This window comes from Scyliorhinus torazame, chromosome 2, assembly GCF_047496885.1.
Source record: "Scyliorhinus torazame isolate Kashiwa2021f chromosome 2, sScyTor2.1, whole genome shotgun sequence".
Classification (NCBI taxonomy): Eukaryota; Metazoa; Chordata; class Chondrichthyes; order Carcharhiniformes; family Scyliorhinidae; genus Scyliorhinus; species Scyliorhinus torazame.
In genome coordinates, this window is record NC_092708.1 from 69,801,825 (window position 1) to 69,817,497 (window position 15,673).

General features: G+C 43.0%; 1 protein-coding gene across 2 annotated transcripts in view; it reads left to right on the plus strand.

Moving 5' to 3' along the window:
• dars1 (aspartyl-tRNA synthetase 1) overlaps nt 1-15,673 on the plus strand; it is a 135,373-nt gene that overhangs the window by 53,373 nt on the left and 66,327 nt on the right. For both annotated transcript variants that reach the window (XM_072472229.1, XM_072472239.1), the window contains 2 exons: nt 2,022-2,114; nt 3,296-3,398. In XM_072472229.1, the coding sequence (XP_072328330.1) occupies nt 2,022-2,114; nt 3,296-3,398 (196 nt within the window). The remainder of the gene's footprint in view (nt 1-2,021; nt 2,115-3,295; nt 3,399-15,673) is intronic.

Below are 15,673 nucleotides of genomic sequence, written 5' to 3' on the forward strand. Positions count from 1 at the left end.
CAATAAATGTGCTATGTTCCCAGTCTCTTGCTAATTATGATATTGCGCTTGTAAATGTTGCCATGATTCCTCAGAAGTCAAAAACGACATGCGAATTATGCAAAAGATGCAACAACAAAAAAGCTAAAGATCCCTTCCTTAGAGGCCCTGAGAATCATTATATAAGAAAATGTCTGATTAAATTTCTAAGGAGAATGCTTTCTTCAAGCTATTGAATGGTGTTTTGTTAGCTAAAATATCAGGAAAAAGAATAGAAATAATCACACTGTGGCTCCAGGATTGATTCCATATCTTGCTGTACTGATATTAACTGGTCTCTGATGGAGTGTTCTGCTGGATCAGTGTGTGCCTAGCCAAGGGAAGAGGGAAATAAGAAAGTACCCATTTAGTAATTTGCTGATGTAAGTGGTCAAAGTTTGGCGTCCTTGTGTTGGATTGAGGAGATCCAACCACAAGTCCTTGTATTGAAAATGTGTGTGATTGATCATTTGACTAGCTTTTTAAAAATATATATTTTATTCAAATTTTTTTGCCAAACAAAACAATACAAAGGTTTTCCTTTTTACAACAATAAAACAGTATAAATAACAGTGGCCGTTTTTAACAAATAAATAAATAATATATATATAAACTAAATGGCAACTGCCATATCAAAAATAATAACTCTCCAAAAATAAAATCAAACAATCCAATATACATAGCCTAATACAAATATCTATACAAAAACACCCCTGAGGACCCGCCCGGGCTCTCTCTTCCCCCCCCCTCCCCCCTGGGTTGCTGCTGTTACCTTCCCATTTCCTTTATCGTTCTGCGAGGTGGTCAATGAACGGTTGCCACCGCCTGGTGAACCCTTGAGCCGAACCCCTTAGTGCGAACTTTATCCGTTCTAGTTTTATTAACCCTGCCATGTCATTTATCTAGTTCTCCACGCCCGGGGGTTTGGCTTCTTTCCACATAAGCAATATCCTTCGCCGGGCTACTAGGGACGCAAAGGCCAAGACATCAGCCTCTTTCGCCTCCTGCACTCCCGGCTCTTCTGCAACCCCGAATATAGCCAACCCCCAGCCTGGCTCGACCCGGACCCCCACCACCTTCGAAAGCACCTTTGCCACCCCCACCCAGAACCCCTGCAGTGCCGGACATGACCAAAACATGTGGGTGTGGTTTGCTGGGCTTCTCGAGCATCTCCCACACCTATCCTCTACCCCGAAAAATTTACTGAGCCTTGCTCCGGTCATATGCGCCCTGTGTAAAACCTTGAATTGTATCAAGCTTAGCCTGGCGCACGAGGACAACGGGTTTACCCTACGTAGGGCATCAGCCCACAGCCCCTCCTCAATCTCTTCCCCCAGCTCTTCTTCCCATTTCCCCTTCAGCTCATCCACCATGATCTCCCCCTCGTCCCTCATTTCCTTGTATATATCCGACACCCTACCATCCCCCACCCATGTCCCTGAGATCACTCTATCTTGAATCTCCTGCATCGGGAGCTGCGGGAATTCCCTCACCTGATGCCTCGCAAAAGCCCTCAGTTGCATGTATCGAAATTAATTCCCTTGGGGCAACCCATATTTTTCCGTCAGCGCTCCCAGACTCGCAAACGTCCCGTCTACGAACAGATCTCTCAGTTGCACAACCCCAGCTCTCTGCCATGCTCCAAATCCCCCATCCATTCTCCCCGGGACAAACCTATGGTTATTTCTTATCGGGGACCGCACCGAGGCTCCCGTCCTTCCCCTATGTCGTCTCCACTGCCCCCAAATTTTTAGTGTTGCCACCACCACTGGACTTGTGGTGTATTTCTTCGGGGAGAACGGCAACGGTGCCGTCACCATTGCTTGTAGGCTGGTTCCTTTGCAGGACGCCATCTCCAATCTCTTCCACGCCGCTCCCTCCCCTTCTCCCATCCACTTACACACCATTGAGATATTGGCGGCATCATTTGACTAGCTTGACGAGTGACATTGTATTGTATTTTCTGAGCTAACCCTAAACAGAGGTATCTTCTTTATGTAAAGATCGTGTCTTGGTTCATGTGAAAACTCTGACAGAAGAAAAAGCTGACCAGGTGGTCTGGCTCCGTTCCAGAGTCCACACCAGCAGAGCCAAAGGTAAGAACAACGCTTCACAGTATTCAGTCATCTTTCACTTTGTACTTGGTCAACAGGAAACAGCTTTTTGGAGGCAGCAGTTTCTCATGGTAAGTGTTTCCACTGAACGTTCTTTCCTAAGGATAAAGCTTATTTATGTTTTAACTACAAAATCAAGAAGGGGAATATATTTCTTAACAAGCCTTATCATATGCTTTAGATTTTTGAAGTTAGTAGAGTTTAATACTCTGTGTACCTGTTGAATCTTTTTGCTTACAGCAATAACAAGAGATGGTACAGTGTTAGCTGCTAAGGAAATATTTGAAATAAGAATGTTTAGATAAGCAATTGATCTATCATTAATCAAGTGCTACTGCAGAGACTTCAGTAACTTATCTCGGCTAACATCTCCAAATGCAGAGCTGCTTTGTTGGAGCTGCTGACTTTTGGATAAGAGTTTAAGCTTGGGTCTGCTGTCTGCAATTGAAGAATAGTAGTCAGTTCAGTGCTTTGTATATAATGGTGTGTGTCAGGTCTGAGGTTTCTCAGCATGATCAGTCATTTTACTTTATACTCACTGCATGTTGCAATTAAGAGCGTCAGAAGTAGAGGCAGGTGTAGGCCAAATGTATCCTTGAGCTTGCTCCATTATTCAACAAGATCACGGCTAAACTGAAGTAACTCTGCTTTCCCACCATATGCCCATATCCTTTGATACTGTACCTAACCAAAATCTTGAATCCCAGTCGTGAATATACTCATTGAGTACCTCAGCCCCACCAAGGAAAGAATTATAGACAATGAGCGCATTAAGTTTCAAGGAAATGTATTTAGCAATCCTCCTTTTTTATGGTTAATGGGGCATGTTAAAGAAATGGATAATTCATCACTGATAGTGGATTTTAAAAAAAAAATAATTGTGGCAACCTAAAAGTCAAGAAATCCCTTTTCAGGGAAAAACAAGATACCAAATGGCTGAAAGTACTTTTTAAATAGTTATTTCAGGCTGTGAATTTCTGCAGGTTAACATTTTCTTTTAATTGATGGATTGAAGTGTTCTTCTAATTTACACAATCTTCCTATAGCTTTAAAGGAAAAATGTATGAATAACAAAAAGCGTGACTAAGTTGTAAGAAACAGAATAGTGTATCAGAGGATCTGACGTATATAGCACTCAATGTGCACTATTTTTATCTTTACAGGGAAGCAGTGTTTTTTAGTCCTGCGTCAGCAACAGTTTAATGTCCAAGGACTTGTGGCTGTAGGAGACCATGTGAGCAAGCAGATGGTCAAATTTGCTGCTAAGTAAGTTCGGAATTACATCCTGTCGTCTGAAATACAATAATGAGAAAGTATGCAATTTACACCAGGGCTTCTTTTCATGCCATAGCTCTGTTATGTATCACTGATCGCATCCTTTACTTAAATTATGTAGTGTTTGTTATCCAAGAGGTAAATATTGAAACGTATATTCAAATTAAATCTAATAGGGTACATTTCAGTAAATAATAGTGCCCAAAGGTTAGTGTTTTTAACGCACTGAGTTACGTTTCTCATGTATTCACAATTAGCTTCTCCAATCATGTTACTTTTCATAATTTCTTTATATTGGTCCCACTCTCACTTTTATTAAGTGTAATTGGATGAATAGGAGACAATGTCAAATTTGAAACTTTGAAAAACATTTATTACTTAGATTACACTTAATAAAAGTGAGAGTGGGACCAATATAAAGAAATTATGAAAAGTAACATGATTGGAGAAGCTAATTGTGAATACATGAGAAACGTAACTCAGTGCGTTAAAAACACTATCAGCATATGTTTAGTAAGAAGCGCCTTAAGGCTGGAGCTGCTAAGCCATAGAGGAAGTTTGTGGTGCAGAGTGAGAGAATAGCAAAGAAAGCACTGAAGTATATTGCTTTAGTTTGCATACCTGAGGTAAATATCAGGGTTGTAGAAACAGCAGAACTGTTATTCGAGGTTAATGCAAGTAAGAAAGTCACTCAGGCTTAATGTAGAGAAATTATCATGCAAGGATCCTCGGGGAAAATAGGAAAGAAATATCATTTTCAAAAGGTCATTTCCTCACTAGTTCTTTTGCCAATTACTTTAAATCTGTGACCCGTCTAGTTATTAGTCACATGCCAAATGAAACTGAACAAGTAGGGAGAAACTGTCAAAACCTCCCATAAACGTGAATACCTCTTTTAGGTTTCCTCTTAACCTTTTCTGCCCGAAGGAAAACAATCTCAAACTCCTAGATCTCATCACTCAATCTGAAGGAAGAATAGTACAGCACAGGAACAGGCCCTTCGGCCCTCCAAGCATGTAGCGGTCGTGATACCAACCTTGGCCATAACCCTCAGCACTTCCTTGTGCCATATCCCTCTAAAATCATCCTGTCCATGTGTTTGTCAAGATGCCTTTTGAACACCATTAATGTATCTGCTTCCACAACCTCCCCTGGCAACGCGTTCCAGGCGCTTCACCACCCTCTGTGTAAAAAAAACCATCCTCACATATCTCCTCTAAACTTTGCCCCACAGACCTTAACCTATGCCCTCTGGTAACTGACCCCTCTGGGAAAGAGTGCCTGCCCATCCACTCTATCCATGCCCCTCATAATCTTGTAGACCTCTATCAGGCCACCCCTCAACCTCCATCGTTCTAATGAACACAATCCGAGTCTATTCAGCCTCTCCACATAGCTAACACACTCCAGACCAGGCAACATCCTGGTAAACCTCCTCTGCACCCTCTCCAAAGCATCCACATCCTTCTGGTAGTATGGTGACCAGAATTGTGCACTATATTCCAAGTGCGGCCTTACCAAGGTTCTATACAACTGCAGCATGACTTGCCAGTTTTTATACTCTATGCCCCGTCCAATGAAGGCTAGCATTCCGTATGTCGTCTTGACTACCTTGTCCACTTGTGTTGCCACTTTCAAACATCTGTGGACCTGCATGCCCAGATCTCTCTGACTTTCTATATTCCTAAGAGTTTTGCCATTTACGGTATATTTCCCCTCTATGTTAGGCCTACCAAAATGTATTACCTCACATTTGCCCGGATTAAATTTAATTTGCCATTTTTCTGCCCAAGTCTCCAACCTATCTATGTCCTGCTGTATTCTCTCACAATCCTCAACACTATCTGCAACCTTGGTGTCATCCGCAAACTCACTAATCAGACCACCTACATTTTCTACCAAATCATTTGTGTACACTACAAACAACAGAGGCCCCAGCACAAATCAATTTGGAACACCACTAGTCACAACCTTCCATTCAGAAAAAACACCCTTCCACTGCTATCCTTTGCCTTCTGTGACCAAGCCAGTTCTCTATCCATCTTACCACCTCACCTCTGATCCTGTGTGACTTCACCTTTTATACCAGTCTGCCATGAGGCACCCTGTCAAAGGCTTTACTGAAGTCCATGTAAACAAAACCTGTTCCAGGTTTCATCCTGGTAAACCTCCTCTGTACCCTCTGTTAGACCTTGACATTCTTCCTCTAGTGCAGCACCCAGAATGGTGTGCACGACTCCAGCTGAGGTCAACCCATGATTTGTAAAGGTTTAACATGATTTCCATCTTTTGTATTCAGTGCCCTTATTCACAAAGCCAAGTATCCCATTCACTTTCTTAAGCGATTTATCAATTTGCCCTGCCACCTTCAACAATTCATAAAAATGCCTTTCCATGTTGTTTCTCCCGGCGTGCATCACTTTGCAATTCGCTGCATTAAATTGCACCTACCATGAGGAGAAATTTCCTCACATAGGGAGGGTTGTTTATGATCTGGAACATACTACCTAAAAGGGTAATGGAATCGGATTCAGTAGGAACTTCGAAAAGCAATTGGACATATATTTGTAGAATGTTAATCTGCAGAGTTATTGGGAAAAAGGTATGGAGCTAAATAATAATAATAATCGCTTATTGTCACAAGTAGGCTTCTGAAAAGTCCCTAGTCGCCACGTTCCGGCGCCTGTTCGGAGAGGCCAGTACGGGAACTGAACCCGCGCTGCTGCCTTGCTCTGCATTACAAGCCAGCTGTTTAACTCAATGTGCTAAACCAGCCCCTGCATGAACAACTTCAAAGATCTACCACAGGGTTGACAGTCTAAATGGACCCTTCTGTGCTACAAGTTTCTATGTTTCCTGAAGTATTTTAAAAATGGAATTTGTTGTTTGACAAAGGAAACTTGAAAATGTTTTGGGAAAATAGGCTTAGATAAATGGCTCATGGAGAAAAATACTAGTATCTAACTTCATTAATCAAATATGATCCTGTGCAATATTCTCAGATGTTCTATCTATTTTCACCATGTATTGCAATCCAAAATAACTTTCCAGATCATTTTGAAGAAAAATTTTCAAAGTTTAATTACCTTTGTCAGTGGTTTTACAACTTTCCTAGAAGATTTTAGAGGATTTCTTCTTAAAACCCACAGCCATTGTGTAATTGTTTAGTTGTGGAGTTTTAATTAGATATCCTGTCGGATGTTTTTGTAAGGGTTTATGGGTCACTGGTCATTAAAGGGCATTGTGAACCTACAGTTGTATGTGTGATTATTTTACTACAGTACGTTTGCAGATTTTTACACAGATGGCTCTGTTTGTTTGTGTTAAACTGATAAGTCTGGCTTAACAGACTGAGACAGGAAATTCATTTGCACCTGTTTTGGTTCATAGTGTTCCCTGCTAGCCTACGCAGTATTTTTGTTGTACGGGTGTCTGATTAAATGGAGGGTACATATGCATGTTGTGTCTCTGTGTGCATATAATTAATTAATTGCTCGTGCAAGAGGGTATGAATGGGGTGACTATGAGCCCACACTGGCCGTGCGCAGGATCAGCGGCACAGGCGGAAAATCCCGCAAGAATTGGGGAACACGATTCGGGACGGAGAGATTGCATTTCCCAATTTTCCTCGTGGTGTGAACATCATCTTAATAGATTTCCATTTATTTAAATAATATTAGCGGGCCCACCACCACATGATCCCTCCCTCACTGAATATTCATACATCGACGAGGTTTACAATGTGTTTGGCCAGATGAAGAGCATTCGAGGGGATCCCTCCAGGGGCGCAGAGCTAAGTATAGCCCCTGGAGGGTAGTGGGGCATGCACTGCCCCCTGTACCAGGGGCAGTGCCGGGATGGGCCCTAGTAGATGGGTGGGGAGTGGAAGAGTGGACCCTGGGGGTGGGGTGGAGTGCCGGTGAAGGTTGTCAGGGGTGGAGGGGGGGTGGAATGTCGGCAAGGGTTGTGTGTGGGGGGGGGTGCTATGCCTCCATGATGGGGGCAGGGCAGAGGGTTTTAGTGATGAGCGGGACATCCTTTACAGAAGCGGAGCCAGTTGCTGGCTCTGAATCCCCATTCTGCCATAGTAACAGTGTGAACCACACCCAGTCTCTCTTTTTTCTCGAAGAGTCTCAGTACTTGGAGGTAACTGGTCTGTGCAACTGGAGAGTTACACACTGGTTTTCAGTCTCAGCCTGGCACTTTGCCAAATTCTGGTACGTTTCTGCCCTATATATTTTGATGAATCTCTCATGTTGTTGGCAAGTGCCCTGGATCTGATGGCTTGCATAATAGGGTCTTAAAAGATGTGGCTGCAGAGATATTGGATGCATTGGTTATAATCTTTCAAAATTCTCCAGATTCTGTAAAGATCCCAGCAAATTGGCAAATCACAAACATAACACCACTACTCACAAAACGAGGGAGACAGAAAGCTAAAAAGTATAGGCCAATGGGAAAATGCTGGAAATGTTAAGGAAGTAGGAGCAGGACATAAAATCATAATTCAACCTTGCAGAATCAACATGGTTTTATGAATACTCTGTTCCAAGTGACTTCTGGAAAATATGTCAGGATACTGACTTCAAAAGGTCCAATGGTGCAACGAGGGAAATACATACAATTTAGTTCTGCAAAACTAAACCAGAGCATCAGATGACAAATGGTTTTATTTGTATATTCTTCACATTTCAGTGATTTTTCCAAGCTGATGCACCTCTGCATAATCACCTCCATTTTAATGAGACATAGATTGGATGGACCAAAGGAAGATTAATTGTGGTTCTTTGTACCCATATTAAAAATGAGTCAAGTTCTTGGGATTTATCTTCTTATTATGCGACTGTTGCCGGGGGTTCTAATGATCCATTTTAGAAATGCCATTGTAGGAGATTGAATTAAATGGTGGATTGACGTTGATGTTAAATTATTCAAATTTAGCAGATGTGAACCAGGACAGGGGTTTCTAATTGAAAATCTGGAGCTAAAAAGGAATTGAGTGAATTCCAAGCATTTTTTCAGATAAAATATCAAATAAAAATTATTTCTTTGGCTTTACAGCTGCACAGCACGCACATGCCTATCATTCCCGTTCACTCAGCAGCCACATGACTTGGACTCAGACCTAGGCAACAGCCTCCCAGCAGAGGCCCGGGCCCAACTAGCGCACCATGGACCGCTCTCGAGGGCCCAGCCAGCTCCTTCCCACCTTGGTCAAGATGTGCCCAGCCCTGATGGGCACTTAGCTGGCAAGGCTGGGTGGCAGTTCTCCCCAGGCCTCCTCCAGCTTCACTACTGGCCGAGACACCCATCTCTTTCTTCACTTTCCACTTCTTCTCCTTTGCTTCCCGGGAATGTTGATGACGCACAGACAACAGTCCCCTCCTGCATGATGGCACCGACCGGATGAACTCTTCCAATCAGAGAATCCCTCTGTCTTCACCCCCTTGCTCTGCCTGCATTCCTAGATTTTGTCTCTCTTGCAAAAACAAGAGTGGGAGAGAGGAATCCTGTGATTGAAGGAGCTGGAACAGAGTATGGGAGAGACAGCATCTGTCTTTGCCATATACGGGAGCGATTTCTCTTCATTGGTCGCCATCATGATTGATCCTTACTGTTAAAAATTTTTGAATTTGGACTTGATCTCACAACATCTTTCTATACCCTTTAAAAACCAGTGTTGCTGGGGCATATGTCTTGTTAATCTTAATTTATGTCTTTTAGCGATCCACTCATCAACCAGTGGAAAGCTTTTCTTCATTTGCCTTATAAACACCTTTTATAATTTTCAACATAATAATAATGATCGCTTATTGTCACAAGTAGGCTTCAATGAAGTTACTGTGAAAAGCCCCTTATATATCAGATTTCTTGATCTCTTTGTGGGCGGCAGGACAGTGGTCAGCACTGCTGCCTCACGGCACCGATGGCCCGGGTTCGATCCCGGGCCCAGGTCACTGTCCACGTAGAGTTTGCACATTCTCCCAAGTCCCTGCTTGGGTCTCATCACCAGAACCCAAAGTTGTGCAGGGTAGGTGGATTGGCCACACTAAATTGCCCCTTAATTGGGACAGAAAAAAATCGGGTACTGTTTAAAAAAATAAATAAATAAATTTAAATCCAATCTCTTTTTTTTTTTTTCTTTGATCAATTAAAAGAAAGGCAATGCCTGGCAATATTTTGGGGATGAAAATGAATGAAGGTTGTGAACTATCTAAATTTGTTGACCTATTCCTTGCTTCTTGGCTCTAAAAAAGTGTTTGGGCGAGTCGTTTCAATCACTCAGTTTCCCACATTACGGCAGTGACTACACTTCAGAAATACTTCATTTAACTAAGGTTTTATAGGATATTGTGGAGCTTTAAAAGATATTATCGGAATGAACGTTTTTTATTTAGAGCATTTATTGTGCTTATATTATCATTAGCCGTGGTCTTCATGATTAGAGCACATGAACACTTTGCTTTAAATAAGGAGCACAGTCTCCCAATTTCTACCCAATGAGAAAGCCGCATCATGTTTTCCATTTTTCAGAGAACTTACTGTACTTTTACGACCTTAGTAAACATGCATTGAGTGTTTTAAGAAATATGAATATGAACCTGATGGTTGTGCTTTCCTTAGAATGAGTTGGTAGTGAGAGTTGACAAACATTAGAAACTTGAGTAGCACTAGAGATAGATTTAATGAGGGATATAGAGAAGAAACGTTGGAAACCGAGCGAAGAGACTCGATGAAATATAGCTACAATTATACTAAAATAGGTAGCTTTTAAGCAAGATGAGTCCTGAGTATAGTTAGATCAAAGATGCATGATACACAAGACTTTTAATATGATAAAGTTTGCTTTTTTCCAAAAGAACATTGAACATCGAACATACGATGCAGAAGGAGGCCATTCGGCCCATCGAGTCTGTACTGACCCACTTAAGTCCTCACTTCAACCCTATCCCCGTAACCCAATAACTCCAATTGCCTACGGGCAATTTAGGATGGCCAAACCACCTAACCTGCACGTCTTTGGACTGTGGGAGGAAACCAGAGCACCCGGAGGAAACCCAGGCAGACATGTGTTAAACTCTCTTTTATTTGCACCTCCAGTCAGGTCATGCTCAGAAACCCCTCATGAGGCTTATTGAATAGTGTACGTCAGATATCTCCACAATATGCTTGGTTAGTTTGGGGCTGGAGGACATTTTTCACAGAAGTTGGCTTTGTGCCTAGATTCATTTCCTTAAAATCCTGTATTCTGCTGAAATATCTTGTGTAATTATGAAACTCTTCGTTGATTAATCATTTTATTTTTAAAAGGCAATATTATACATTGATAAAACTCACATTTGATCTATCCTTGTGCTTGAGTAATTGAAAGCTATACTTCCTTTACAGATGAGCAAAAACAGTGACTACTGTCTTCAGTCTTTTCTGTAAGACTAACTGAAATACGATTGATTACATTTTACTAAAAAAAAACAATTCTTTCTGATGGTCACCATGCGAACTCTTTCATCACTACCACTATTGAATCGATAGAACATTACTTAACACCTTAATTTCATTGCTACCCATCAATTATACACCAAAGTGAACAAATCTTATTTCTAAATCAATGTCCCAAGCGTGAATGGCATCTGCTGTTGAAGCCTGCTTGTGTTCTCAGTAACACTGCCTTGCATCATCTCCCTTTGTTACCCCTTTTCTCCACCTCCCAAACAACACACCTCCTCAATCCTGGACTAACACTACACATATACTCCCTGTTTAGCACCAGATGACCACCCTGGCCCATGGATTGAATAATGTCTTAAAGAACCATGAATTATATTTTGTGAATGTTGCAGCAATTTTTATTTATACATACATTTAACATGTATGTTAGATATGAGAATTCCCAATGGTTTCTAATTACTATAGCCCTGCCTATTATTCATGAATCATTTCAAAATAAAATGTTTTTCTCAAAAAAAGTATCACTTTAATAATGCGGTAGAAACCTTTTGTGCTATAGATGGAATGGAGAAATGAAAGATAAAGTAAAATCAGGACTGAAGAAAAATAAATTTGCAAATTGATCCCTTTTATTTTTTCACATAATCTTTATCAGTGTCACAAGTAGGCTTACATTAACACTGCAATGAAGTTACTGTGAAAATCCCCCAGTCACCACACTCCGGCATGTGGGTAGGATTTCTGAATAGTTATTAAGGAATACTCTGATTTTAGTCTCACAATGTTTCAAGTGCTTATAAGCCATTTGAAATAAGAGAAAAATCAAACATCTGTCAAATATTTGTGCCCTATTGTCGATTTATTTAATTTAACTTGGCAAATTAAAGGGGCTGGTTTAGCACAGTGGGAGATGCAGAATAATGCAGAACAAGACCAGCAGCGCAGGTTCAATTTCCGTACCGGCCTCCCCGAACAGGTGCTGGAATGTGGCGACTAGGGCTTTTCACAGTAACTTCATTGAAGCCTACTTGTGCTCCGAAAGCTAGTGATTCGAAACAAACCTGTTGGACTTTAACCTGGTGTTGTAAGACTTCTTACTATACTTTGTTGAGTGAGAGAATTGAGAGTAAAATTACATTAAACCGCAAACGTATTTTGTCCTTTGTTCGTCTCGCAAATAAGGGCACCTGGGTAAAACTTTTGATTAATACACTGGTCGAAGTATCTGAGATTTTACAGATACAACACAGATACAAGCATTGTGTACAATTTTGGTCTCCTTGCCCAAGAAAGGATATACATGCCATACAGGGAGCGCAATGAAAGTTCACCGGAGTGATTCCTTAGATGGCAATAATAATAACCGCTTGTCACAAGTAGGCTTCAATGAAGTTACTGTGAAGTTGCTGCTGGTCTTGTTCTGCATTACAAGCCAGCTGTTTAGCCCACTGTGCTAAACCAGCCCTATTGAATTCACCTGAGGAAGGAGCTGTGCTCCGAAAGCTAGTGATACGAAACAAACCTGTTGGACTTTAACCTGGTGTTGTAAGACTTCTTACTGTGCTCACCCCAGTCCAACGCCGACATCTCCACATCATGATCAACAAAGAATGACTCGGGCTCACAGCTGAGCTCTAGTCATTACTCGCACTTAGTGAAGGAGGCTGGGCTCCCAGGCTCCCATCACTCAATGTGGATGTCTTCTCATCAAAACCCATTGTCCCTTCTTCTTGCGATGGTTGCGCCTGGGGCTCCCAAGTTATCGCTGTTCCGATGTTCCTTCCTTTATACTGGTCTGCTAGCATTGAGCCATAGATATATGACCACAACTGACCATTGTCCCATCCAGACTCCAACTCGTTAATGGGAAAAACAGAATACTCCTGTTTATCCATGGTGGTTCAATCAAGACCCCTTGTCCTCTGAAATACCCTCGTCTGACCAGCCATCAGCTCATTTAAGGAGTCTGATGGCTTCTTTTGTCTATCTTACGTCCTGCTGCAAAGTTGATCACCTGTGTCTGGTAATGTGTTACATATTCATACATGGCCTTGTTCTTTTGTGGGTAATCACAAAGTCCATATAGCAATAACGAGTGTTGACTTGAGTAATCTTGCAGATGGCCAGTATCGATTCCAGCCAGGGCATCATCTGGCAGTTTCTGTTCCTGCCTATGTGCCTTGTCAGCCTCCTTCAGTACCACAGAGTGGTCTCATCAATGCTCTGTATAGCTGCAGTTTGGCATCCTTGCTCCTGCACTCTCATCCTTCTTGCAATGAAGGCCAACATACCATTTGCCTTCTAACCTGCTTGCTGCACCTGCATCCATCACGCAGATCCACCCCCCATCCATTGACTCTGTCTTGGGAAAGCGGGCAGGATAATCAAAGACTCCTCCCACCCGAGTTATACTCTCTTCCAACTTCTGCAATCGGGCAGAAGATACAAAAGTCTGAGAACACGCACTAACAGATTCAAAAGAGGGCAGCACGGTAGCATTGTGGATAGCACAATTGCTTCACAGCGCCAGGGTCCCAGGTTCGATTCCGGCTTGGGTCACTGTCTGTGCGGAGTCTGCACATCCTCCCCGTGTGTGCGTGGGTTTTCTCCGGGTGCTCCGGTTTCCTCCCACAGTCCAAAGATGTGCAGGTTAGGTGGATTGGCCATGATAAATTGCCCTTAGTGTTGGGTGGGGTTACTGGGTTATGGGGATAGGGTGGAGGTGTTGACCTTGGGTAGGGTGCTCTTTCCAAGAGCCGGTGCAGACTCGATGGGCCGAATGGCCTCCTTCTGCACTGTAAATTCTATGAAAAGCAGCTACTTCCTTGCTATTACCAGACTCCTGAATGACCCTCTTATGGACTGAACAGATCTCTCCACGCATCTTCTCTACTATGTAGCACTACACTCCGTATGCTTCACCTGATGTCTATGCATTTACATTGTGTATTTATCGTATGTCCAATGTTTTTCATGTGTGGAACTCTGCCTGGACTGTACGCAGAACAATACTTTTCACTGTACCTCAGTACACATGACAAACCTAAATCTAATCTAATCTTTCTTTCAGTGATTGGTGAAAAAAACACCCAGGTCCCTTTGTACTTCAACTTTTCCCAATCTATCACCATTTAAATTAATATTCTGCCATTCTGTTTTTTCTACCGAATGGATAACTTCACTTATCCACATAATACTCAATCTACCATGTATTTTCCTACTCGCTCAACTTGTCTAAGTCACCTTGAAGCCTCTTAACATCCTTCACAGCACTCGCGTTCTAAATGAGTATGCCACCACCGTCACAGACTTCATCAGCAAATGTGTGGATGACTGCGTGCCAAAGAAAGCACTATGTACGTTCCCCAACTGGAAACCATGGCTTAATTGGGAGATTGATACCCTACTGAAGGACAGGTCTAATGCGTTCAAGTCAGGTGACCCTGACATATATAAGAAATCCAGGTACGACCTCCGCAAAGCCATCCGAGATGCCAAGAGAAGTTATCAGACCAAGCTAGAGTCACAGACTAGCATTACAGAATCTTGTCGGTTGTGGCAAGGCCTAACCAACATAATGGGCTACAAAGCGAAGCCGAGCAGTATCTCCGGCAGCAGCGCACCGCTCCTCGATGAATTCAATGCACTCTTTTCTCGTTCGAGCAGGAAACCATTAATCCGCTGTCGACTGCCCCTGCAGTCCCGGACACACCAATACCCACCGGCACAGCTTCCAAAGTCAGACCGGCCTTCTTGAAAGTGAACCCTCGGAAGGCGACAGGTCCGGTTGGGGTCCCTGTTTGTGCACTCAGAGCCTGCACGGACCAGCTTCAACCTATCCTACTCCGCTCCGAGGTCCCCACCTGCTTCAAGAATACCACCATCAAGAACTGGGCAACGTGCCTCAATGACTACCGTCCGGGTGGCCCTGACATCATTCATAATGAAGTGTTTCGAGAGGTTGGTCATGAAGCGCATCGCCTCCATGCTCCCAGAATGCCTAGCTCCAATGCAATTCGCATATCGCCACAACCGGTTCACAGCAGACTCCATCTCCCTGGCCCTACACTCATCCCTGGAGTATCTCGACAACAAGGACTCCGACATCAGACTCCAATCTATCGACTGCAGCTCCGCCTTCAACACCATAATCCCAGCCAAGCTCACATCAAAGCTCCAAAACCTAGGACTTGGCTCCTCACTCTGCAACTGGATCATCGATTTTCTGACCCATAGACCACAATTGTAACAATAAACAACAACACCCCCTCCATGATAGTCCTCAATACTGGGGCCCCGCAAGGCTGCGTACATAGCCCCCTCCCTATACACACACGACTGCATGGCAAAATTTGGTTCCAACTCCATCTACAAGTTTGCCGACGACAAGACCATAGTGGGGCGGATCTCGAACAACGACGAATCAGAATACAGGAGGGAGTTAGAGAACCTGGTGGAATGGTGTAACAACAACAACCTATCCCTCAATGCCAGCAAAACTAAAGAGCTGGTCATTGACTTCAGGAAACAAAGCACTGTACACACCCCTGTCTGCATCAACGGGGCCGAGGTGGAGATGGTTGACAGCTTCAAATTCCGAGGTGTGCACATCACCAAACATATGTCCTGGTCCACCCACGTCGACGCTACTACCAAGAAAGCAGAACAGCGCCGATACGTCCTCGGGAAACTAAGGAAATTTGGCGGGTCCACACAGACTCTTACCAACTTTTACAGATGCACCATAGAAAGCATCCTATCAGGCAGCATCACAGCCTGGTATGGCAACTGCTTGGCCCAAGACCGCAAGAAACTTC